Raw genomic sequence first — 26455 nt, 5'->3', positions numbered from 1 at the left:
TTTTTTAATCTTCCTTTGTAGACATCTTTCAACAGTTTTGGGAAACAAATTTGATCATGGCGCCGAAGCCATTGTACCTACCCTTTTTAATCTCGTCCCCAATAGTGCAAAAGTCATGGCAACCTCTGGATGTGCAGCTATCAGATTCATCATTCGGGTAGGTTCTTTTCTGTCTTTCTCCCTCACTCCTCCCCTCTGGTTTCAATATACCTAAATAAATCATTGGTGTTTTGGTTTTTTTTTTTTAATCTCAAAGGAAAATCACTTTTGAATGACTCTTTCTGAAGTAAAAGCAGTACATGGTTATTACAGTTATTATAGAACATTTAAATAATACAGAAAGTTACCAAGTAAACATGCTTGCCTGCAGAATATAATATACACATACATGTACTTATGTGTACGTGTGTGTGTGTGTGTGTGTGTGTGTGTGTGTAATTGTGTTACAGATAGTAATGGGCAGATGTAAAACAGAAGAAGCTATGACAGGCAGAGTCTTAGTATTTCTTATCTTCCATATCTTGAATATGCCCCCCAAAAACAATTAAAAAAATAAATCTTCCCTCTTAAATTCTGGTTCTTCTACAACTAATCACTAAAGTCATTCAATATATACTTTTCCAAATTTCTATGCCCATACAAACTGTATTTATTACAAAATACAATATTTTACATATATAAATAATATTTTTTAACTTGCTTTTTAAACTTAATGTAGTGGGCAGCTTCCCTTGTCCACCCATGTAATTTTTCTTTTTTCTCTTTTTTAAAATTAACATATAATAGATTATTTACCCCAGGGGTACAGGTCTGTGAATCGTCAGGCTTACACATTTCACAGCACTTACCATAGCACATACTCTCCCCAATGTTCATAACCCAGCTACGCTATCCCTACCCACCCCCAACCCCAGCAACCCTCAGTTTGTTTTGTGAGATTAAGCGTCTCTTATGGTTTGTCTCCCTCCCAATATCATCTTGTATAATTTTCTTACTGTCTAGATTGGTTGTCTGGTAAAGGACAGTAACATTAAATCATCCTCATCATTCTTCCCCCTGAAGTTCATGGAGTCCTTTTTCCCCATCCTTTTCCAACATTGTGTATTATCTGTCTCTTAAAGTCCTCATTATTTGATAAATGAAATATTATCTCATATTCTGCTTCACATTTCTTAGATTACTAGATGCATTGGTATTTTTTTCCTTTCAGAATTCTTCTGTGGATTGCCAGTTATTCTCTTTGTACATTTTTTCCTCACTGATTTCGAAGGTCTTTTTCTGTATCATAAGTATATTTCTTCTGTGTTATAGATGTTGTAGGTATGATTTTCTACCAGTTTGTCAGTTCTTCAAATATTGTTTAAGCTATTATTTGTTATATATAGAACTTTTAAATTTTTATGTATTGAGACAATGCTCTTGTTTTGGGTTTTGTTATAGTTAAAATGACCTTCACCATTTCACAATTACAAGAATATTCATTTGTTTCAAACTTTTATAATACTGCTTTTTACATTTAGATCGAACTAGATTTTGTTTTCTTGTGAAGTATAGGTATCTAATATGATTTGCCCCAAAATACAAAACCACTTGACTCAATGGCATGTATAATTCAGTCTTTTCTTGCAATGCCAGCATGTTCACATAATAAATTTCCATTAAGTATATGGGTCTGTTTTCCAAACTCCTATTCAGTTTCTTTGATCAGTTTGTTCTTACAAAAGAAATGAAGTTTCAGGGTGCCTGGGTGGCTCAGTGGGTTAAGCCTCTGCCTTCAGCTCGGGTCGTGATTTCAGGGTCCTGGGATTGAGCCCCGCATCAGGCTCTCTGCTCAGCGGAGAGCCTGCTTCCTCCTCTCTCTCTGCCTGCCTCTCTGCCTACTTGTGATCTCTGTCAAATAAATAAATAAAATCTTTAAAAAACAAAATGAAGTTTCGTTTCAATATTGCTACACCAGAAGGTTTTTTTCAGCAGTGAAATTAAATGCCTATTTAGAAAGCTATGAATCCTTTTCTGTTTTAATATTTTTTTAAGTTTCTCTAAATCCAGCCTCTCCGTAACTGTGTTGAAAAGTAGTAGGAATTATTGAGATCCTTGTTTTGTCTCTGAGTCTAATGGGAGTACTTTAAATATGATGTTAGGTGTGGGTTTCTATGGATACTCTATATAAGATTATGGGAATTTCCCTGTAAAATATTTTTGCTAAATTTTGATCAGGAATTGATGTGAAATCTTATCAGCTCTCCATTTGATATCTTTAGAAATGATTCTATTTTATTTATTTTATTTATCCATTTTTATTTATTTTATTTATTTATTTATCCATTGTACATTCATGACCTGAATTTTGCTTGGCCATTGTACATCAGGATACTGCTAGATTCATTTGGCTACTACTTCGGTTAAGATTTTGGCATTCATTTCAATATGTGAGCCTTCATAGAATTTCCTGTACTTTTCCTGTTTCACATATTTTCTATTACATAATTCTGTTATTAGGGCTTGCTGACCTTGGAAGTTCTTTAATGACTTTTCTAGTATTTTAGACTCTGGGTACTTTTGTATTTCATTTTGAATTGTTACTTGTATTTTCTTAGAATATCCTTTTTATATGGACTTTAAGAATCCTTGGCATGAGGTTGTATACTGTATTCTCCTAAGTAACAAAAAGTCTCTACCACTGTGATTCAATTACCGTTTTGTCATGTTACAATATTATTTTTTTTACACTTGCCAGAGGCATTGTTTATCATTTTTTTAAAAATTGCTTGTTTACTTGAGATAGAACAAGTGGTGGGGAGGAGCAGAGAGAGAGGGCAAGAGAGAGAGAGAAAGAGAGAGAGAGAAGCAGCTCCCGGTTGAGTAGGAAGGCTGATGCAGGGCTCAATCCCAGGACCCAGAGATCACCACCCAGGCCAAAGACAGAGGCCCAACTGACTGAGCCACCCAGGCTCCCCGTTTGTAGTTTAGTTTTATTGTCTTTCGGTGGTGGTCTATAGTTTTTTTCTAATTTTTGGTTTCTTTAGGCTTCTTAGTTCCTTTCTTTGACTTGCGCTAGCTTCCCCCGCCCCCACCCCAGGTCTTTGTGGTATGTCCTTAGACAGTTTGTTGCAGTTTTTGTTGTTTAGTATTATAAGGCTATAGGTTTTCTTTTGAGTTTGGCATTGGCTGCATCAGAGTGATTTAGATTTACCAAATTCTCTTTATATTTATCACTTGTAATTTTCATTTCAGCATCCTCATTTGCACGTTCAGTTGGTTGTTACTCTTGTTGTTTTGGTTGTTACTCTTGTCATCAGTATGATTTCATTACATTCTGATCAGAGAATTTTGTTATACATTTTCTTCTTCAGTGAATGCCTTGAATTTTATTTGTGTCCCAGTACATCCTTAATTTATATAAGTAGTCTTTTAGTACCTGCGGAATATGGAATTTGTTTATGGAGTACTTTATTCATCTCTAAGTCCTGCTTGATGTTTCATCTTATTCAGAATCTTTATCCATTTTTTAAGAAGATACTTTATCTAGAAAATTCTGATTCTAGGTTTTTGTCAATTTCATTTTCCTAACAGTTATTTTATTTTATGTATGGTCAAAGTTTTTTACTACTACCATTTTGAAATAGTGGGGTTTTTTCCCTGTCATTTCTGTTTTCTCTTCATAGTGCTTTTTCTTACCTGTTTCTTATTTTCTTAGAAGTTCCTTATTCTTGATCAATAAAGATCTTGATCAATAAAGAATAAAACCTGTTTTACTTCCCTCACATTTTAAAAAGTTTACATTTTATCTCATTCATGTTGTTTTTCCCTTAACCATTTAATTGAACAAAAACATATTCATTTTCAGCAATTGAAACTTGTAGTTTTTTACTTTCATGCCTGACTACTGTTTGTTAGTAAACTCTTATTAACCATATTTTAATTGGTTCTGCATAATTTGTTTGATTTAGTGTGTTCTCAGATTTCATGCATATTTATCTTTGCATGTCTTATTTTTAAATTTTTTTTATTTTTATTATTTATTTGAGAGAGAACACATGCACACACATGAGTTGGGTGAGGGGCAGAGGGAGAGGAACAAGCAGACTCCCCACTGAGTGCAGAGCCCAACACAGGCTTGATCCCAGGACACTGAGATCATGACCTGAGCCAAAGGCAGACACTTAACCGAATGAACCACCCAGGCACAGCTAGCGGGTGACTCTTGATCTTGTGAGTTCGAGCCCCATGTTGGGTATAGAGATTACTTAAAAAGTTTTAAAAAATGGTTTTTAATTGTTGACTTTTGTTCAGAATTGTTTTCTTAATTTTTTTTTATTGTTTAAGAAGTAAGATACCATTTGTTTCTTTTCTGGGAAAACAAAAACAAAACTTTAGGAAGTTTTACAGAATAGCATCTGTGTTAGAAGTTTCCCTATAGCAGGTCTAGGAGTCTTCCTCCATTAGTGCTATCCTTCCACAGTGGATGAGGATTTCTGATGAAGGTGAATTTTCCTTAAATTATGTTAATTTTAATGGATCATTTAATTAATTGCTTCTGTTTTCTTTGTCAGGTTTTTTTCTTCTGTTAGTCTTATACATATTTTGGAACCTCAGTATCATTTATTATTTCTTAAGTAATTTTTTGTCTTTTGCTTTATAGCTATATATGTTCTCAAGAAAAATTTCTTTAAATTCTGCTTATGTGACCATATCCATGTTGCCATTCTTAGGCTTTACACATAATACATTGTTTTCAAATTTCTCATTTTTCATAAGGTTGCTTGATATTATTGATACACTAGTCTGTCATCTCACTGTAAATATAAATCAAGTGTTTTTTGTTGTTCTGTGTTATTTTCTGTTTTCTGTATTTTGTTTGGTCTCCCAGAGGACTGCTTCCTTAGAATGCTATATTTGATTTGTAATTCTCCTTTTAATTCTAAAGAAGCTTTTTATTTTTCAGTTATCAACTTGTATTAATACAGTAAAATCTAAATTTGACTTGGTGTTTGGTTGCAATGCTTCATCTGTAACTATGAGGTTCACTTTTTCATTTCCTTTGGTATAGCTCCCCTGAATATGGTGTAGTAATAGGTCAGTGTATCTCCCCATCCCTGCCACTGTGTTGAATGTGGGCTAATCAAAAGTAGAGTTTTGGGGAGGTTATGAGAGAGAGGAAGAAAATGGTAGGTAAGACCTATTAAGTATGTTGTGACTGGGGCATCTCCTTGGGCTTTAACTCCATAGCAGTGTTTGGGGAATGGATTCTTCCGGGTGCTATAGGAAACAAGTTCACAGAGCCCTTCTATGCTGAGTGTTGTATAATCCTCATTTTGAACAACTTTAGGTCTACTGGTGGTTTTCCTCTGTAATAGCTGAAAAAAAGTTTGCACTTTTATTTTGGTTGAGTTAGTTAAAGCAGACACAGATGTGATAAATATTCTCCTTCAGTGAAAGACTTGTTTTTCCAATACTGGAAGCACTACTGGCAGACAGCCTTTAGCGGCCTCCTTTTCAGGGATTGCCTCAGCTACAGAGAGCTGCCTTTTCGAAGCTCTTGCCCCTTCCCTTTATGGTCCACATCCAATAATTGATTGATGTGGAAGTATAAGTTTTGGCCATTTTTAACTAATTCAAGACTGCTCTGAAGGGCCATTTTAACTTCAAAGCCCCCTAAAGACTTTTAGCAAAGATATTCTATGGCTGAATCAGATTGATTGGTCTGCCAGTTCCTGCTTCCTTTACCTCCCTTTCACAAGTGTTGATTCTGAGGGTACTTCTTAGTATCCTGTATGCTAGACTTCATGTCAGAGCCTGCTTTCTAGGTAATCCATCTTGTGCCATTAGCTCAGAAGAAAAAGGGATATTTGAAGTATCAAATATGTATGCTTAGATTACTATTTTATTCTTCTGTCTCTTTTGTACTTTTTGATGTTTACTTCACTAAAGAAGAGCATTTAAGGATGAGTAGTAAAAATCAGAAGATTATATCAGTTGGGGCACCAGGGTGGCTAAGTTAGTTAACCGTCCAACTCTTGATTTCAACTCAGGTCATGATCTCAGTTGTGGGATCCAGCCCTGCATCATGGACTCTGCACTCAACAGGAAGTCCACTTGAGATTCTCTCTCTCCCTCTCACCCTCTGTCCCACCCCCCACATTGGCACATGGACTCTCACTCTCTCAAATAAATAAATAAATCTTTTTTTTTTTAAATGTACCTGTTGAACTTCAGCGGAATTCTAGACAGCTGTGGTCACAATGAAGGTTACATTAAAATCACCATTTCCAAGTGCATTCCCAGTAGTCAGGTGTGTAGATTCACTCTGGTTACTTGCTTTGATGACTTAGTTATTATTTTTCACCAGCAGTAGCCATCCCACCTCAGAGAGCATGATAGATGCATGCCCAGTTCCTCTAGTGCTCCCTCCCTAGAAATACACTGTCCTAATGTCTTTGCAATTACATCATTAATTTTTCTTTCTTAAATGGCATTTCAGCTACACCTGTCCTCCTGAAACTATGTCATCATTACTGTTACTTTAATTGGGGGAACTGTCTGACAGTCTTAATTTCTTTCCAAATCTGATTTTATGGTTTTTTTCGTTCTGTTCTAATGTATCTAAATACTTGGTTGTAAGGCAAATAGAAGAAGGGATTATATGAAGTGGACAGTATTTTTCAACTTTTTCTAAAACATCTTTTTCAGCATACTCATGTACCCAGACTTATACCTTTAATAACAAGCAATTGCACATCAAAATCAGTTCCTGTAAGAAGGTAAGTTTTGAGGGGAAAAAAATTTTAGTATAGCTTTAATACTGTATTATGTTTAATTCTTATTCTGGTGCAAAAATTAGTTGTCAGTAATTTCTTGCCTCCTAGAAACCTTAGTAAATTTTTTATGTTATGTCCTATAGGGAAAAAGGAATGAAATGATCATTATAACCACTCATGTTTTTCAGTTTTATCATATTAAGCTTTGGATTCTCTGGGCCACTGGTTGCCTGGTTTTCAGAGAGGATGGAATCCAGAGTCAGGCCTTTGCTAGAGTCCTGCAACTGCCATTGATTGACTGTCCTACCTTGGGCAATTTAAGCTTCTCTGAACTTCAGTATCTACATATGGTAGTAGGGCTAATGATATTGATCCCATAGAATTGTGAGGATAAAATGAGTTAGATGCACATTAGTAGAATTCAATGTAGTGTTTGGAACAGAGTAAATAGCCATATTAGGTCAATTTGTCAGTCTTTGTCTCTCCTTATGATTTCTACTGTTTTTAATGTCATCGGTGTCACCAGCAATACTAAAAACAACAAAAACAAGATTTGTACATTTGTTGTTCAAGAAAATTGTGAAGAATCAGGGATGCCTAACTGACTAGGTTGGAAGAGCATGTGACTTGATCTTGAGGTCATGAGTTGGAGCCCCGGGTTGGGTGTTGGGAATACTTATTCACATAAAGAAATACATACATACATACATACATCATACATACATACATACAAAAATTGAATCGGGGGCACCTGCATGGCTGAGTTGGTCGAATGTCCCAATCTTGGTCTTGGCTCAGGTCTTGTTCTAGGGGTCATAAGTTCAAGCCCCACATTGAGTTCCATGCTGGACATGGAGCCTACTTAAAAAATAAAAATGAAAGAAGAAAACAAAATTGAATTATATTGTTATTTCACTTACATATGGAATCTAAAAAATAAAGCAAATGAATGTAAACAAACACAGAGAGCTCACTGATGGTTGCCAAAGGGGAGGTGGATGGGCAAAATAGATTGAAGGGGATTAAGAGGTACCAGTTTGAGTTGTAAAATGAATAAGTTACAGGGGTGTGTAAAATACAACATAGGGAATATAATCAGTAATATTGTTTAACTTTGTATGATGACAGGTCATAACTACAGTTATTGTGTTGATTATTTTATAATGTCAAATCACTGTTACATACCTGAAACTAATATATTTTATGTCAAGTACAATTAAAAATAAATTTTAGAAATAAATAATTTTAAAGATAAAGATATTTAAGTACCATATCTTATATACTAATTTGATACATGTATCCATCTTTTCTTGATCTCAGTTTCTTAACTATTTTAAAATTATATTGGCTTGATTTATTTTATTCAAAAACCATCTTAAGCAATTTTTGCAAGACAGTAGACATAAGAGTATAACTACATTTTTTATATTTGCAATGGAAGACAACAGTTTAAGCTATTGTCCTATCTGATCATGTTTTGATATTATTTCTGTTGTTGTATGCTTATAAATCTGTTCTTATTCATTTGGTCATTATTGTGTCAATAAATATTGTTTAAGAACAAAACAAAATTATTTAAAAAAAAGACTTTTTTCTTGATAAATATGCATTCTTTTTCCTTGATAAATATGCATTTAAGTACTTTGACTGCTAGGAAGAAGCCAAAAGAGATGTTATTACCTTTAAGTGGTTCAGATTTGGGCAGTAGTTATTTGATCACGCTCTCTTACGTCTGAGGTCAGCAAATGACAGCTTGCTGGTCAAATCTGTCCAACAGTCTATTTTTGTACAGCCTGCAAGCAAAGATTCTTTCTTACATTTTTGAAGGGTGGTTATAAAGGGGAAAAGAAGAAAAATATGAGATAGAGACTTGTATGTGGTTTACAAAAGCCTAAAATATTTACTGTCTGGCCCTTTACAGAAGAGGTTTACCAATCTTATGTTGAGGAAAATGGTAACTGGAGAAATAAGAATGTAACAGAGAAGAGTCAGGAAATACATCATAAAATTGCCTTGAAAATGGGGAGCAATTCAATTACTGTAGGGGAATTGAGTGGGTGTAACCTACACAGAGATGTAAGCTTGCTAGTGTTACAGAGCCATCAAACAGGCCATGGAGGCCGGAACACATGATAAATATATTCTCATTAGGAAAAGAAGCTAACAGGTGGAGGGTACTTGTAGGGAGGGCAGGATTAGGTTGAAGTTTGAATGTCTACGAAGAGAAATTTTGACATTCCTCTATACCTTGACAGTTTTTGGTGAGAAGGTAATGTCATCCTAGTTTTTATTTCAGCTATGACCAATGATTATAAAAAGGGATAGGGAGAAGAATTGGCTTAATTAAGTAGGAATTCTTGTAGCTTATGTAAGAGGGGCAGGGTCTAAACTAGAGCTGTATTGATGATAATTGATTGACTATTTTATTCAGGAACTAATTCAAGTGATTTTGGGTGTAGAAATGAGAATTTGATCATGGGATATGGATGAAAAGGTGATATCAAGTGCTTCAGACTATGAGTTCTGGAATCAGAATGCTAGGGTTTGGTCCTGTCACTTTAGGCAAGTTAATTTAACCTCCCTGTTTCTCATTTTCTAATCTATATAATATGGGCTAAAAGAATGGATTCGAGAGGGTAAGAATTAATTTGTTCTTTTGTATGTAGTGTTTGAGTTGACAGTCTCTTTCTATGTAGGGATGTCCAGTTCAACCATGAACTGCTTGAAACTCTGACTTAACAGCCAAATCAAAGAACCAGTGCTAGAGATAGAGGCCTAGATGTGAGAAGCATAGCTGTTAGTCAGAGCTAAGGGTACAGATGATACAGATGTTGTTTCCCAAGTAAAGACTATGAAAGAGAAGTGGGCTGAGATCAGCACCAACCAGGTGAGCACCTATTTAAGGGAAGGTGGAGGAAAAGTGTTAATAAAAGAAGAAAAAAGAGGAGAGAAGTATGTCATCAGTTGCCAAAAATGAAGAGAAACTCAAGAAGGACACAGTTGAGGAAGTTGAGAACTAGGAGGCTTAGGAGAAAAGATGTAAATACTTGATTAAAAATTATGCATATTTAAGCGGCACCTGGGTGGCTCAGTGGGTTAAGCCTCTGCCTTTGGCTCAGGTCATGATCTCAGGGTCCTAGGATGGAGCCCCACATCAGGCCCTCTGCTCAGCAGGGAGCCTGCTTCCCCCTCTCTCTCTGCCTGCCTCTCTGCCTACTTGTGATCTCTCTGTCTCTCTCTCCCTCTGTCAAATAAATAAAATCTTCAAAAAAAAGTTATGCATATTTAAGAAAACATGGAGAAATGGAAGATCCATTCCATCTTTCTTGGTCACCATTGTATATCTTCAGTTTCTAGTGCAGAGTAGGTGTTTGATAAGTATTTTTTTTAATTAAATATTAAATTTTTATATTTGACAAACATTTTAAGGTAAAATTATGGGGAACCCTGAAGGTTTTTAGCATAGGAATAGTTGAAATCTTAAAGTTAGGTATTTGACGGTTAAAATAACTAAAAACAGTCTTATACTTTAGTTCAGAGAACCAAGTGCAGTATTATAGAAGAAATTAACATTTAAATTAATATAGCTTAATATAATGTTATAACACTTGGTTATAATTTGCTTTTATTTTTCAGGCGTTCATTTGAATTTTTAGATTTATTGTTACAAGAGTGGCAGACTCATTCATTGGAAAGGTATGCATTGACTCTTCCTTTCCTACTTCTCTTTTCTCCCCACTGTCACCAGTTCTTTAGAAGTGGATGGTTTTGATTTTGCATTATTTCTCCTTTTGCTTAAAAGTTACTTGTACTGGTTTTCCTTTAAAGCTGCGATGTAGCTTATTTGGTGCAGCTGTAATTTTCTTATTTGTGGGTTGAGTGAGGATCTCTTAAGCAGAATGGGTTATAAAAGATTAAATTGGGCAGAAATTTTAAAAAGTATCTCCAGACAAGTGACCTTGGTTTCCTGAGGTGTAATTAATCAACTAATAAATGATTTAAGGTAGAAGGAGGGTCCTTTTCAAAGGAAAGAGAGAGATTTTAAGAAGAGATTCATTGGAAAGTTTCTCTGTACCAGTTGTCTGGTGTCATTGGTCAGGAGTGTATGGAGCAATGTCTAATGTAGCTCCTAGATTGAACAAGAGGAGATGTGCACAGCTAGTTGGTCACTAGCTAGTAGGCTGTTTGCATGGTAGTAATTTCAGGTTTGAAGCTTGATACACCTTGGTATACCTGCATTTACACTGAATACCTTGCTGATTTTCCATTTTCATGGAAATCGTTAAACCTATTAACAGCCCTTTTTTTTTTTTTTTTAAATAAAGTTTGTTGTTTAATACAGGCATGATGTAATTCCAAGTTTTCTTGAAGTTCTTTTGTGGCAGCTGCTATTCAGTTAGGTCAGATCATAACTAATTATACTGTTAGCACATCATTTCTACATTGCTGGGTTGGTGAGGAACCACACCAAAGGAGTTTTAAGAATTTTAAATGTGGGGACACCTGGATAGCTCAGTGGGGTAAGACTTTGCCTTCAGCTCAGGTCATGATCTCGGGCTCCTGAGATCAAGCCCCACATTGGGTTCTCTGCTCAGTGGAGAGCCTGCTTTCCCCTCTCTCTCTGCCTGCCTACTGTGATCTCTCTCTCTCTGTCAAATAAATAAACAAAATCTTCAAAAAAAAAAAAAAAAGAATTTAAAATGTGGGTACTATACATATATATATTTTAAACATAATGTAACTTATAATTCAACTTTTTAATGTTTGACTTGTCAGGAGGAAACCATACACGGATGAAATGTGTGGAGTAGATTATGAGAAAATTTTAAACTTACTGCGCACTCATTAATCTTTTTATCTCACCTGCCCCTTTGTGATTGATGCGTAACATATACATAATAAGTATAATTTGTGGTGAAATATAGTTTTACTCATGAATCTAAAGGTGTTTGGGGACACCTCGTTGGCTCAGTTGGTAGAGCATGAGACTCTCAAGGGTTGTAAGTTCAAGCCCCATGTTGGGTGTAGAAATTACTTAAAAATAATAAAATCTTTAAATAAGCTATTTTGTTTTATAGACATGCAGCTGTCTTGGTTGAAACTATTAAGAAGGGAATTCATGATGCTGATGCTGAGGCCAGAGTGGAGGCAAGAAAGTAAGTCTATAATGTTTTTTTGTGACAGTGTAAATGTACTTGGATCTTTTCTTTGAAAGGAATCATACTGGAAGAATGAAAATATCAAAAGTGTCTCAAGTATTCTACTTGATTAAGTCTTTAGTAAATTCGAGATAGATTTTTCTCCATTAAAATGTACTAGATATATGGGGCCCCCTCATTTGGTAGAGTGTGCAACTCTTGATCTCAGGGTTGTAAATTTAAGCCCTACTTTGGGTGTAGAGATTATTTTTAAAAAAATCTGTACCAAAGGCTAACAGTTGACTTCACATTGTCATTCGTATGATCATCAGTATTCCTATTCCATCATAACATCCTCACTTTCATTGTGAATAAAAATAACTCATTTATTGAGAATGTGCTAATTATACTGTGGGACACTTGGTATACATTACTATCTAATCTTGAAAATGATCCTGCAAAGGTGGTATCTCTATAGATTGGCAACAAAAGTTTGGATATTTGGGGGTTTACTTCCGGCCACACAAACTGTAAGGATCACAGCCAGATTTTGAACAGAGATCTACTTTTCTCAAAAGCCTACCAGCTTTCCACCAAAACTTGTTAAATTTAGAAAGTGTTTACTTGAGGGGTACCTGGGTGGCTCAGTTGGCTAAGTGTCTGACTCTTGGCTTTGGCTCAGGTCACAGTCTTGCAGTCATGGGATCAAGCCCCTCCTCAGGCTCTGTGTTCAGTGCAGATTCTGCTTCAGATTATTTCTCTCACCCCCTCTGCCCCTCCTTTCTCTGCCCCTCTCTCTCTCTCTCTCAAATAATAAATAAAATGTTTTTTTTAAAAAAGGTATTCATATGATATGCGGTAGATATATTAATATGGTCTCATCTTCATTCTTGAATGTATACTTTTTTTTTTAAAGATTTTATTTATTCATTTGACAGAGAGAAAGAGATCACAGGTAGGCAGAGAGGCATGCAGAGAGAGAGGAGGAAGCAGGCTCCCTGCTGAGCAGAGGGCCCAATGTGGGGCTCGATCCCAGGACCCTGAGATCATGACCTGAGCTGAAGGCAGAGGCTTAACCCACTGAGCCACCCAGGCGCCCCAAATGTATACGTTTTATGTAAAGCTATTTATGTTCTTTTTTCCCTTTTTTTTTGTTGCTTGTCCATTTGTTTTACAGGACATATATGGGTCTTAGAAATCACTTTCCTGGTGAAGCTGAAACGTTGTATAATTCCCTTGAGCCATCCTATCAGAAGAGTCTTCAGACTTACTTAAAGAGTTCTGGCAGTGTAGCATCTCTTCCACAGTCCGACAGATCATCCTCTAGCTCACAGGAAAGTCTCAAGTAAGATCATATAAGTGATATCACTGATTTCTTCCTCTCCAAACCTTTGTAGTTCTCAAATTAGATGATTGGATATCTGCTTGGTTTCACTTGAAGCCTTGGAAGAATGATAACTGAAATGTACAGTTGACCCTTGAGCAGTAGGGGTGTCTACACCCCCATGAAGTTGAAAATCTGCATATAACTTGACTCCTCCAAAACTTAACTACTAGTACTCTACTGTTGACTGGAAACCTTATGGAGAACATAAACAATCAGTAGGCACATATTTTGTATGTTGTATATATGTTATGTATAGTATTCTTACAATAAAGTTAAGGTAGAGAAAAGAAAATGTTATTTAGGAGAACCATAGGAAGATAAGATACATTTACAACACAGTACTGTATTTGATGAAAAATAATCTACGTAGACATGGACCCACACAGTTCAATCTGTGTTGTTCACGGGTCACCTGTACTTACTTTTTTTTTTGGTCTGTGCCTCAAGGGTTGGTTGCATGCCTGTGTAACTTCTTTTGGGATGAAGAGTTTAGTGATTCAGATTTTGTTTCTGTATTTCATGTCTGTAAAAAATACTGGGAAACACTGATTTATATACATTTTTTAATATCCCCAAATAGTTCATATAGTAAGCAGCCCATTTCTAGGGCATTATAATGGAGGAACCGTAATGGGGATTTGGGAGTCATCTTCAGAACTCTGACACAGCACTGTGTGACTGGTAAAAACACACTGCTTTCCTGTGTTGTCTTTTGCACAGCTTAAAACTTCAGCAAATCCCTTCAGAGGGGCCAGATTCCCTAGCATCTGACTCACTTCTGTGTAATTCCATTCTCATCATTAAATGTTCGTTTCCTCAGACCCTTGCTGCCTTGGTAGCCTTACTCTAATTTTCTCTCTCCAGCCCTATGAGGTTGCTAAAATCTTTAGTGCCATCTCTATTCCCAAGCCGTGGCCTCCAGTATCTACAGGTTTCCTCACAGAATGTGGGCTACCTCTCTGTGATTCCTGTCCCTTTAGGATTTTGACCCTGCCCTCTCTGGAGGAGTGGGACCAGGGTGAGTCTAGTGAGGCAAACTAGGGCAGAGACTCAAGGACGCTCTCACAGGGTCTTGTGAGTACTGGACTAACATGCAATTACTTACAGGTTTTCGCAAGAAAAGCAGATATGATCCGATTTCAGTATAATTATTGTAGGAATAATTAACCTATCCAAACTTCGGTTTAAATTTGTGTTAAAATCTTCACTGCAAATGAGCTTTGTTGTTTTTTTCCCTTTACTTTTATTTACTTTGCTCAAACTTCAAAGTGCCTATGTATCATCTAAAGATCTTGTTAAAATGAATAATCTGATTCAGTGGATCTGGGAAAGGGCCTGAGATTTTGCATTTTTTAACATGTTCCTAGACGATATCTTCGCTTTTTTAGTATGGACCATACTTTAAATAGCAAGTACCCAAACAAGATATTTAATCTTATTTAGTATTAACATCTTTAAACATAACCAGCTTTAAGTTCTGTGAACCTTGAAGTGGTCTGCCTCAGTCTAATAGAATAACAGTTTTAAGGGCCAGTTATAAAAAATAATACAATACTGGGTTTAATAACCAACTACCAGATTTACATTTTGATAATAATGACTTAAAAAATATTTTTCAGTACCCTGATGTTAACCTGTTTGGAGTCTTTGCCTCTATTCCCCCCAGTATTAAGATTTATAGGTATACTTTCCTAATCCCCCTTACATATTTAGATGTATTATTTATCTCTGGACTGTAGAATGGCGTTACAATTAAAAGGTACTAAAGGAGATGTTGGGTTCTTTGAGAGGATTTGAGCTGTTTTGCTTTCCAACCGTGTTATCCTCAGCAGTAGTTCTTAGCCTCATTTCTCTTATCCCATGCAGTCATGCTCAGCAGCACTGCTGTAGGTGGTGTGATACCTACATGATAATGGCATGAATTGCCAGCGGCCACTAGCCAGTATGGCTTAGGTGAAAGGGGCTTTGGTCATGCTGAATTCCATGTGTGCTAGTGATAACTCTCTCTCTCCTCCTAAGGAAAACATCTTAGAATACAAATGTGGGAGTGTGCTTTATTGCATCCTCTGTGGTGAGCACCTTAATGGGTGCTGAGGACCAGAGTGAACAAAAGCAAGCTGGTTGCCTGTCTTGGTAGAGCTTACAATCTCTTCATTGCTAGTTACTTCATCTTTGCTTCGCAGCTGAGATACCACTGATAGGTGACCACTGTTCTCAAGTGATTTGTAAAAGGAAAAATAAAATTAGAAGTAAGCTATTCAGGAAACTCAATACTATTTCATTAATTGTTTTGAGAAGGGTAATAAATTACATCTTCTTACTAATTCTTTTCTTGTTACCTTGCAGTCGCCCTTTTTCTTCCAAATGGTCTACAGCAAACCCATCAACTGTGGCTGGAAGAGGTAAACTGCCTTTTTAAGCAAGAGTCATAGCATATTTTACATAGAAACCTAACACCACGTACATATGTTGTAGCTGTGTTTGTAGACTGTATACATATACTATACATAATATGTACAAGGTAGTATATACTATACATATATAGTATATACATATATAGTATATAGTATAGTATATACATATATAGTATATATAGTATATATATTACATAGTATATGGCATAATCCAAGTTCCCGGAAGCATTACTTACCCTTACTTGTGATGCACTCTGTTCTTCTCTTTTGTTTCAGTTCTTTCCAGTGCTGATCATGACCCACTCTGTTGATTTCACAGCCTGTTCATGGATCATAACTCACAGTTTATAAAACTCTTTATAAAACTGATAAAGACCAGAAATTTAATGACTTAATTTGCATTGCCTAAGAGTGGTAGAATCTGCATTACTCTCTGACTAACCATATCCTGGAGAAGTTCTCCCTGCATTTTTCTGATAGTAAAAAATAACAGTGTTGCCATCTGTTTATCATGTACAGTGCTTCATTTTCATGAATCAGTCATGAGCACCATCTCTTGATCTACAAAATGGTTGTGTAAATTTTATAAAGGATATTTTTAAAGAATATTTATAAAGGAATTTTGTTTTCTCAATTTATGGAAGACGAAAGTGAGGAAGAGGAATGTTGAGAAAATTGTCCAAGAAGATGTAGTTGCAACAGGACTGAAATGGAAGCATTCTTACTTTAAAATACTGTAAAGTACTTTGTAGTGTTCATTTGTACCCTGCCTCCTTTTTGACCATTTGTCATTAGCTCATGACAGTTTCGGGTTTATGTAATTTTCATGCTGTTCACAGTGATTTAAATAACATAGGTTACCTATGCTTTGTTTCCCATAGTATCAGCAGGCAGCAGCAAAGCCAGTTCCCTTCCAGGAAGCCTGCAGCGTTCACGAAGTGACATTGATGTGAATGCTGCTGCTGGTGCTAAGGCACATCATGCTGCCGGGCAGTCTGTGCGAAGTGGACGGTTAGGTGCAGGTGCCCTGAATCCAGGTTCCTATGCATCACTAGGTAAGACAGCTCATTATGGGATATTCTACATTATGGTCTCAATGAAGTCAGGATGATGGTGATATCTTAATCATTTCTATTTCATCCTTGCTAGTTAAGGATAGTCCATATGTTTTAATATGAATCTATACTTAGAACACAATTCTAAGGTATTTAAGCTGCCTTGTTTTTACTTTTTCCGTGTAATCCTCCTAATCATCTTGATCAGAGGAACAATTCTTGAGTCCATGATTTGCCTGTAGAATTTTCATAGTTCTGCACTACTGCCACATTTAACTACTGGTTACTAAGAAAGTTGGGAAGGGCTTTGGCCTTGAATCCATCCAGCTTCTGTTCCCTTACCAAAAAGTTAAAAGCCTTTGGGGATCTGGAGAAAATGCAAAGCTTAATTAAAATCAGAGTTTAATCATGTATTTCCAAAGCTATTTGGAATTTGTTTTTTATGTTTATCAACTTTATTATTAAATTTTTTTTTAGTATATCTATCTGTCTGTCTAAGTAATCTCTACACCCAATGTGGGGCTTGAATTCATGACCCCGGGATCAAGAGCTGTGTGCTCTTCAGCTGAGATGGCCAGGCATTCTTTTGTTTATCAACGCTACAAGTTTGAGGCTGGTTATTCATTGTGCTTCTCTGTTTTGTGCTTCATTTTTCTTTTCCTTGGGTAGTACTGGTAAAACACTAAGCAGGCAGCTCATTGGAGCCCAGTAGGAAGTACAGAGATATTGGAATGAACTGTAGTACATGATAAAGTTGGCACAGCTACATTCAATGAGGAAAAGATAAATAATTCAGTAAATGGTGTTTAGACACATGGTTTACAATTCGGTATAAAATTAAGTTAGAACCAGGGCGCCTGGGTGGCTCAGTGGGTTAAAGCCTTTGCCTGAGGCTCAGGTTGGGATCCCAGAGTCCTGGGATCGATCCCCACATCAGGCTCCCTGCTCAGCAGGGAGCCTGCTTCCTCCTCTCTCTCTCTCTGCCTGCCTCTCTGCCTACTTGTGGTCTCTGTCTGTCAAATAAATAAAAATCTTTATTAAAAAAATTAAGTTAGAACCATTTTTCACACCATATAAAAATTTATTCCAGATGACTAATGAGTTGAAAAATAGCTTGATAAAAAGAAATCTCAGGTTAGGGAAGGAATTTCTAAACATAAATACCAAAAAGTCGTGAGGGAAGAATCCCTCTGATTTAAATTTTAAGTCTGGAAATATAAAATCAAGTGGCTAAAAAACTAAAGGGGAGAAAGTTTTATCACATACTACCAAAACAGCTAAAATGTCAGCAAGTTTTATGAGTCTAAGAAAAACAGATGCACTTATTTTTATAGAAAAATAGTCTACGTATATCAAAATTGTCCTCCCAAAACACCAGAACAAATGTTGAATCTTAGCTGGACTCAAACAAGTGCAAATTGAAAGAACTGTAAATAAAAAAGTTAGGATTAGTGCCTGATGCTGATAAAAAAAATACAGTTAAAAAGTGCTGATGTGAATTAAACATGGAACACTTTTTCTAAGTGGCAATTTAGTAATACCATGAAGCTTTTCTTCATTATTATTATTATTTATTATTTGTTATTGAAATAAAATTGACATACAATATAATACTAGTTTCACAGGTACCACCTATTGATTCAACAGTTGTATACATTACTCAGTGCTCACCACAATAAGTATAGTCACCATATAAGGTTATTACAATATTATTGAATTCATGAAGCTAAATATTCAGAATTCATTTATTATTATTTATTTATTTATTATTTTTTTAAAGAGTGCAAGCATGAGCAGGACCAGGGAGGGGCACAGAGAGGGGGAAAAGAGAATCTTAAGCAGCCTGTACATCCAGCGCAGACTCTGACACAGTGCTCAGTCTCATGAACCTGAGATCATGACCTGAGCCAAAATCAAGAGTCGGATGCTTAACCGACCAAGCCACCCAGGTGCCCCTAAATGTTCAGAATTTAGATCCAGTAATCCAGTTTTTGTAGATAATTATGCAAGAAATAAAAAAGAATATTCATTGTATTTTTAATAATAGATGTTATTAGAGTCAACCTTGTTCTGTAACAAAAGGGGTATGATTAAATTATACATACTTATAAATACTATGCAGCCATTAACAAGTAACATTTTCAACAAAGATCAAACGATCCTATTAAATGAGTGATACTTTCATCATTTTGTATAAAATTATACATAGATAAATACACATATATTAAACAAAGATGTTAACAAGGATGTCAACAGTGGGTTGTTCAGTGCTTTTAATTTTCATAAAACTTTTCTGCATTAGATACATTACTGGGAATGCGGTGTTACTTCAGTATATGAAAATGAATCAATTAAATACATTTTATTAATAGAATAAAGGACAAAAACCACATAATTATTTCAGTACATGCAGAAAAGGCATTTTACAAAGCCCAAGACCTTTTCATGATAAAAAATAATCAACAAACTAGGAATAGAAGGGAAATTTGTGAACCTGGTAAAGAGCATCTATGAAAAATCCACAGCTAATACCATACTTAATGTGAAAGACTGGATGTTTTCTCCCAAGATCAGCAAGATAAGGATGTCCACTCTTGCCCTTCCTAACGTTACCATGGAGGTTCTAGCCAGGTCATTAGGGCAAGCAAAAGAAATAAGATGTATCCAAATTGGAAGAAAAGTAAAACTGTATTTGCAGAAAACATGACCTTATATTGAGAAAATCCTAAGGCATCCACAAAAAAAACTGTTAGAGCTTAATAATGAGTTCAGCAAGGCTGCAGAATATAAGATCAATATACAAAAATCAGTTATGTTTCTAAATGCTAGTGATAAATAATTTGAATATAAATACCAATTGTAGCATCAAAAAGAATAAAATACTTAGGAATTAATAGTAACAAAAAAAATGTAAAACTTCTCTAGGAAAAATCACTCCTGTATTTTTTCTTTATTCTTAACACTCATAATGCTGCTGGCACCAGATTTGTTGGTTTTCCACACCAACTACTTCTACAGCTGGATGTCCTATGTTTCAATTCAGCTCTGACTCTAGCCATAATTAGCATAGACCTCACAGATTAAGGGCTCAGTCCTATAAGACTGCCCCTGCCAGCCCCCATCCCCACTCTTCAGACATCAGTTGCATATCCAGGTTGTCACCGGTGCTTCTGACCAAATGGACTATAATCAGAGGTTCTGATAACCTCCTCTTCAGGTCCGTTAATTTGCTAGACTGACTCACAAAACTCAAGAAAACAGTCTACTTACTAGACTGCTGGTTTGTTACAAAGGACTTGTAAAAGATTTGAATGGGCAACCAGATGAAGAGATACATGAGGCAAGGTCTGGAAGAGTACAAAGCCCAGGAGTTTTTGTTCCCATGGAGTTATATTGTGCCACCCTCCTGGCACATTTACCAAACCAGAAAGTCTCTGAACCTTGTACTTTGGGGATTTTTAGGGACGCTTCATCACATAGGTCTGATCAGTCATTAACTAAGTCCTCAGTTTTTCTCCCTTTCCCAGAAGAGGGAGAATTCCTAAAAATTCCAAGCTTCTAATCATGCTTCTTCATCTTTCTGGTGACCAGCCTCAGTTCTCTCCAGGAGCACACCAGGAATCACCTCATTAAAACAAGACACTGCTTTCACTCAGAAAATTACAAGGGTCTTAAGTCAAGGTACCTGTGTCAGGTACCAGGGTCAAAGACCAAATATTAGAACAAAAAAGATACTCTTAGTGCTTTTATAATTTGGGAAATTATGAAGGTCTTAGGAACTCTGTGTGAGGAACCAGAGGACAGAGAACCAAGAGCAAAAAATTTTTATATGTATATTTTCACACTTGTTCACTGAAAACTACAATACATTGTTAAAAATCTAAATTAATGGAAAGACACCCAGGTTCTTTAAAGACTTACTACTGGGGGCGCCTGGGTGGCTTAGTCAATTGAGCATCCAGCTCTTCGTTTTAGCTCAGGTCATGTTCTCATGGGTCATGAGATCTAGTCCCACCTTGGGCTCTGTGCTTAGCAGGGAGTCTGCTGGAAATTCTCTCCCTCTCCCCCCCCTGCACTTGCTCATGCTCTCTCTCTTTTTCTCAAATCCTTAAAAAATTAAAGACTTGGCATTGTTAAGATTGCAAATTGACCTATAGATTTAATGCAGTCCCTGTCAAAAGTCCAGATGCCTTGTTATGGACATTGACACACACATCCGAAAATCCATATGAAAATGCAGGGAATCCAAAATAGATGAAATTATTTTGAGAAAGAACAATCTTGAAAAAGTTGGTTGGATTCACACTTTCCAATCTAAAAACTTATTCAGAGCTACAGTAATCAAGCCTCTGTAGTACGGACTTAAGGATAGATATATAGTCCAATGAAGTGTAGTTGAGCATCCAGAAATAAACCTGTATATTTATGATCAGTTGATTTTTTCACAAGGGTGCCAAGACCATTCATTGGGGAAAGAATTCATTTCAACAAATGGTGCTGAAACAACTAGATAGCTACTTGCCAAGGAATGCATTTGGATCCCTACCTCACACCATATTCAGAAAGTTAACTCAAAATGGATCAAAGACCCAAATGTAAGAGCTAAAACTGTAAAACGCTTGGAAGAAAACATAGGTGTAAATTTTTTAAGTAATGTTTTCTTAGATACTACACCACACACACAAACAACATAGGAAAGGATAGATAAACTGGGCTTCATCAAAATTTAAAACTTTAGTGCTTCCAAAGGCACCATCAAAAAAGTGAAAGGACAGCATAGAGGAGGAGAGAAGACGTTTCAAATCACATAACTGATATTAGGGACTTCTATTCCAATTACATGAAGAACTCTTATAACTCAGTAACAAAGACAATTCAATTTAAAAGTGTGCAGAAGATTTGAATAGACATTTCTCTAAAGACAACATACAGATTGCCAGTAAGTGCATGAAAAGATGCCTAACATTATTATTCATTAGGAAAGTGCAAATCAAAAGCATAATAAGAGGGCGCCTGGGTGGCTCAGTTGGTTGGACGACTGCCTTCGGCTCAGGTCATGATCCCGGACTTCCAGGATCGAGTCCCGCATCGGGCTCCCAGCTCTTTGGGGAGTCTGCTTCTCACTCTGACCTTCTCCTCTCTCATATTCTCTCTTTCACTCATTCTCTCTCAAATAAATAAAAATCTTTAAAAAAAAAAAAGCATAATAAGATACCACTTTATTCATGAAGAGGGCTATTATCAAAGAGATGGACAGTAACAAATGCTTGTGAGGATATGGAGAAATTAGAACCCTCATGCAGTGATGATAAGAATGTAGAATAGTGGAGCTGCTATGGCAACAGCTTGGGAGTTTCTCAAAAGTGAAACAGTTATCAGCTGACCAGCAGTTCCATTCCTAGCTGGTATGTTCCAAAATAATATGAAGAATATGTTATGAAAATGTGTACATGAATCTTCATAGCAACAGTATTCATAATAGCCATGGAAACAACCCAAATGTCCATCAGCTGGTGAATGGTTAAATAGATAAAGGTTAAATAGATATTGTTAAATAGAGTGGAATATTATTCAGCCATAAAAAGGAATATGTTACATAAAAGTACTAAAGCATGCTTCAGGATGGGTGGACATTTGTTGTTTGATTCCACTTACATGCAATGTCTAGAGTTGATAGATCCACAGAAAAAGAAAGTAAATTAGTTGCCAAGGGCAAAGAGGGGAATAGAGAATGACTCCTAACAGGATTTCTTTTGGGGGTGATAAAAACTTTTTAGAATTAGTGATAAGAGTTGTTCAACCTGTTAATACACTAAAGATATTGAATTGTATAGCATAAAAGGTTAATTTTATGATACATAAATTATATCTTTTTTTAAGTAGGGAAGAAACTGGAAAACATAAAATGTATTTATCTGGAGTCTTAAAAATGTGATATTTAGTATCTATTATTTTATTACCAGAAAAATACAATATTTGAAATGTTTCAGTGTGAACTAGGAAGGCAATTTGTAACAATTTTTTTTTCATAAGAACGTGCTGTGAGATTGACTTAATTAGTTTCTTTTAGTTTTTTAAGGTTTGAATTGCACATTTACTTCATTACAGAAGGGAACGATGTCCCTCTATCCTCTTTTTCTGGCCCATGTTTACACTCAGAGGCAATGAACTCCTTGCCTTTGGCTCTTTCCAGGGCCTGGATAATGGATTTTCTCATTCTTTTTCTGTTTCTCTATTTCTTCCTTCCTTTTTTTGTCTCTCTCTCTCTCCCCTACTCTCCTCCCTCCCCCCTCTTCTGCTTCTCTCCTTCTCTTCTCTGCCTCCCTTTCCCCACTACCCGCCTCTCCCTCCATCAGCTTTCTTATACACATGAGACTGATATATTCTGTTTCCTTCTGCTTTGAGCCTTGCTTGTCATGGCTGAACATTTATTGATCAGAGGGAGTGTTCCATTGTTTTTCAGCAAACACTTAATGAGCACTTCTGTTTTTGCCAGGCACACCACTAGGTCATGGAGATCCAGAAATAGATGCTTTTGTACTCAGGAGTCTCTCAGTCTAGTGGTAGATTGATAAAGGATGAGCAGCTGAAAATCTTGTTGCATTTTATGCATTTAGAATTTGAAGTCCCAGTGAAACATCAGACTGGAGGTGTTAAGGAGTTGTAGTATAATGAGAAAGAGAGGTACAGTGGCATCAAGATGGTATGGTAATGGAACTCGGGAGAAAGATGTGTGCTTGTGAGATTGGATTTGGAAGTCATTAGAGACTTTTCTTACTATAATCTTGCAGTGTTTAAACTTAGTTCATTACTTAAAGCAGTTGCTACTAGGTTTTTTTCTCCCAGTTTCTTTGGGAATGGGGAGAATGGGGAATGGGAATACGATGAGCGTTTGATGTCAGGAAACTCAGAAGACCAAAGCAAGAGGTCTGCCTGATGGTGGCAAGGGTACCAAGCTGGGATACGGGCTTCACTAACTTCTCACTCTAGGCAAGTGAAAATCAAACTCATTATCTTTGTTTTTGTATCTTTTTCTCACAAAGGAACCTCATCTTGTTTAAATCTCCTAGTATGTTTTAATTGAGTACAAGTTTCATATACGTGTCTGTACTATGAATTCTGTCTTCTTAAAAATAATGTCCTAGGGATTTTAAAATCATATTTTTCTAACATACTGAGTTTTCCTCTGTTCTTTGCTTGCTCTTTCATCAAAGAGGATACTTCTGACAAGATGGATGGTAAGAACTTACTTTTCTAATTCTACTAAAGATTTTTATGGCTCTTGGATTCTGTATAATATCTTCATTCTCTTTTCAAAAATATACTGCTTATTTTCTAGCAATCTTAATGTAAAAGTGGCTACCTGATTCTCTAAAATTTTGGGTTAAGCATAGTCATTTTTGGGTTACCCATTCTATTCAAATACTAGGATACTGTTTCTTTTAAGTTAAATCAGTTATCTTAAAATTTTTTACCTTAGCTCGTAGAAATATTCTTGATTTCTCAAGTCGCTCTCTGAAATAGAATCAGAATCATAAGAATGGAAAGAAATCTCATAAGTCATTTGATTGAACTCTTTAGTTTACTAACTGTGATACAGAGAGAGACAAATGAGATATTTTACAGATTCATGTGGTTATTTGTGAAAACAAAATGCAAGTTACAATGCTGTCTTTTTAAGAACAAGTTTAAAACTAACATTTAATCAGGACTGAACTTTTTTTTGTTTGAAAAGTTTTGCCTTTTTAATCTCAGTATTAAGTGATTATAGTTTATCTATACTTGCTTGGTTCAGTGTGGTATTTTTATCTTTATGGTATTTGTCAGATACTACATGGCATATTATCTACATTTTCCCTTCACTTCATCAGATACCATACTGTTGTCTAGGAACTTGAGCTTTTTTTAAGAACTTGTAAGAAGATACTGAATCTGTAAGTCCTAGTAAGAGATCTAGGAAAGATGGAAAATTGTATGTTTTTCTGTCAATTATTATATAAGCTCTTAAATAGATACATCTTCCATTCTGATGAAATGGGAGATTTATTTCATCTTGGGTTGGGTACATGACTGTTACTTATATTGTCTCTATGTTCCTCTGGATGTTTAATGTCTTTCATAAGTAAAAAAATTATTGAATGAAATGAAAACCCACCACAAGATAGTTTCTGTATTTTAAACACTTTATGGTATCACTTCTCACACTGGAATTCTGTGTCCTTAAACTATTCTCACGTTCCAGATTAAGATCTTTTTTTGTTTGGCTCAGAAACATCAACCTATTTGAAGAATCATCTGTGTCATGTGATGTGTTACTCTCACCTGATGTTCAGTCCTGTGTTTAAAAAAGAAATCTGTCTATACACATACAGAGATACATCTATTATTGCACAGAGTTGTGACATTTTTACCTGGGGCTAATAATACATTATGTGTTAGTATAGAGTTGTGACATTTTCACTTGTTCATTTCTGCTACTTTTCATTGACATCTTAGAGAGCACATATAAATGTTGAGTAAATAGTTGATGGATTGATAGGTCTTTGTAATGCTTTAATGAAAATACTGCGTTAATGAGGTCTACATCATGGATTTGACTTCTATGTTTGTCAGTTAGCTCTTCTAGTTCTTTTATGGACAACTTTTTGAAAATGCACAAAAAATATTCTTATTTTGTAAAAACCTTCATTTCAGAGAGTAATGACAGGGTTATGTCTTTCTTGAGGGATTACCTTCCATAATATTCTTCACCATTTCACATTTTGAGTATGAAATGGAGCAGATAAAAGTGCTGTGGAATTTTGCCATTTTCATTTGTCTAGTTTTAACCTTTTCTTGCTCTGTGGATCATTAGATGGCCTCAAATTTTGGGTAAGGCTATAAGACTAAGAGATTTTTTTTCACTCTTTCATTTTAGTCTTCGGTGGGAGGTGCAAGTAGGTCTTAACATCAGCATCGGCAGAATTTGTTGAAATGTTATTGTTTTATTTCTCTTATTTAGGAACAACATCCGAAGATGGTAAGAATTATACATTTTGTTAGTAACACAAATACCTCTACATTAACATTTTCATTAGTAGGAATTAAATATTAAAAACTAAAATGGGCTTTTTTTTTTTTTTTTTTTTTTTTGCAAAACTATATAATTTGCCAGCTGTGGTAGCATCTACATTTTATGTTTGGTTGTGTTAGTTACACATGTGAATTTTTTTCCTTTAGTTCTTCATTTGGAGTTTTGCTTTGTATCTTGGATCATCTCATGCTGGAAAACATAATTTCTTAACATGTTTAATAGTTTCTAGTATAAAGTTAGTAAATAATTTTTTTTCCTGTAGCATCATTAGTGCTTTTCCTTATTTTTATGTTTTGCTTTTTAATTTATGCTAATTCATTTATACTTTGGGGGAGCATGCTCCATTGCTGTATCATGAGAGTTTAAATGCATTTATTTAGTCTGCTTTTAAGTGTGTCTTTGATTTAGAATCAGTGGAGAATTGCATATATGATTTGAATTTGAGATGACAAAAAACTTGCTAGATACACTACTCTATTTTATTGAGCCAGTTTACTTTAAGAAAATATTTATTGCTTTTGAATTTGTAGAAAGAAAAAAATTCAGTTTTTTAATTTATATTGCCTGAAGGCTTTCTTATTAAACCTCTGATTTTGAAACACACTTCTTTTTCTCCTAAGTTTTACATGG

General features: G+C 35.6%; 1 protein-coding gene across 49 annotated transcripts in view; it reads left to right on the top strand.

Annotated features, from left to right (window-relative positions):
• CLASP2 (cytoplasmic linker associated protein 2) overlaps positions 1 to 26455 on the top strand; it is a 178362-nt gene that overhangs the window by 79518 nt on the left and 72389 nt on the right. For 36 of the 49 annotated variants that reach the window (XM_032861326.1, XM_032861330.1, XM_032861327.1 and 33 more), the window contains 9 exons: positions 22 to 157; positions 6691 to 6761; positions 10395 to 10454; positions 11837 to 11914; positions 13074 to 13241; positions 15630 to 15685; positions 16579 to 16752; positions 23967 to 23990; positions 25754 to 25771. In XM_032861326.1, coding sequence (XP_032717217.1) covers positions 22 to 157; positions 6691 to 6761; positions 10395 to 10454; positions 11837 to 11914; positions 13074 to 13241; positions 15630 to 15685; positions 16579 to 16752; positions 23967 to 23990; positions 25754 to 25771 — 785 coding nt within the window. The remainder of the gene's footprint in view (positions 1 to 21; positions 158 to 6690; positions 6762 to 10394; positions 10455 to 11836; positions 11915 to 13073; positions 13242 to 15629; positions 15686 to 16578; positions 16753 to 23966; positions 23991 to 25753; positions 25772 to 26455) is intronic. The other 13 variants (XM_032861332.1, XM_032861341.1, XM_032861376.1 and 10 more) reach the window with 3 other exon arrangements.

This window comes from Lontra canadensis, unplaced genomic scaffold, assembly GCF_010015895.1.
Source record: "Lontra canadensis isolate GAN:19392208 unplaced genomic scaffold, GSC_riverotter_1.0 scaffold20, whole genome shotgun sequence".
NCBI classification, from domain to species: domain Eukaryota; kingdom Metazoa; phylum Chordata; class Mammalia; order Carnivora; family Mustelidae; genus Lontra; species Lontra canadensis.
This window is presented reverse-complemented; position numbering and strand designations above follow the sequence as displayed.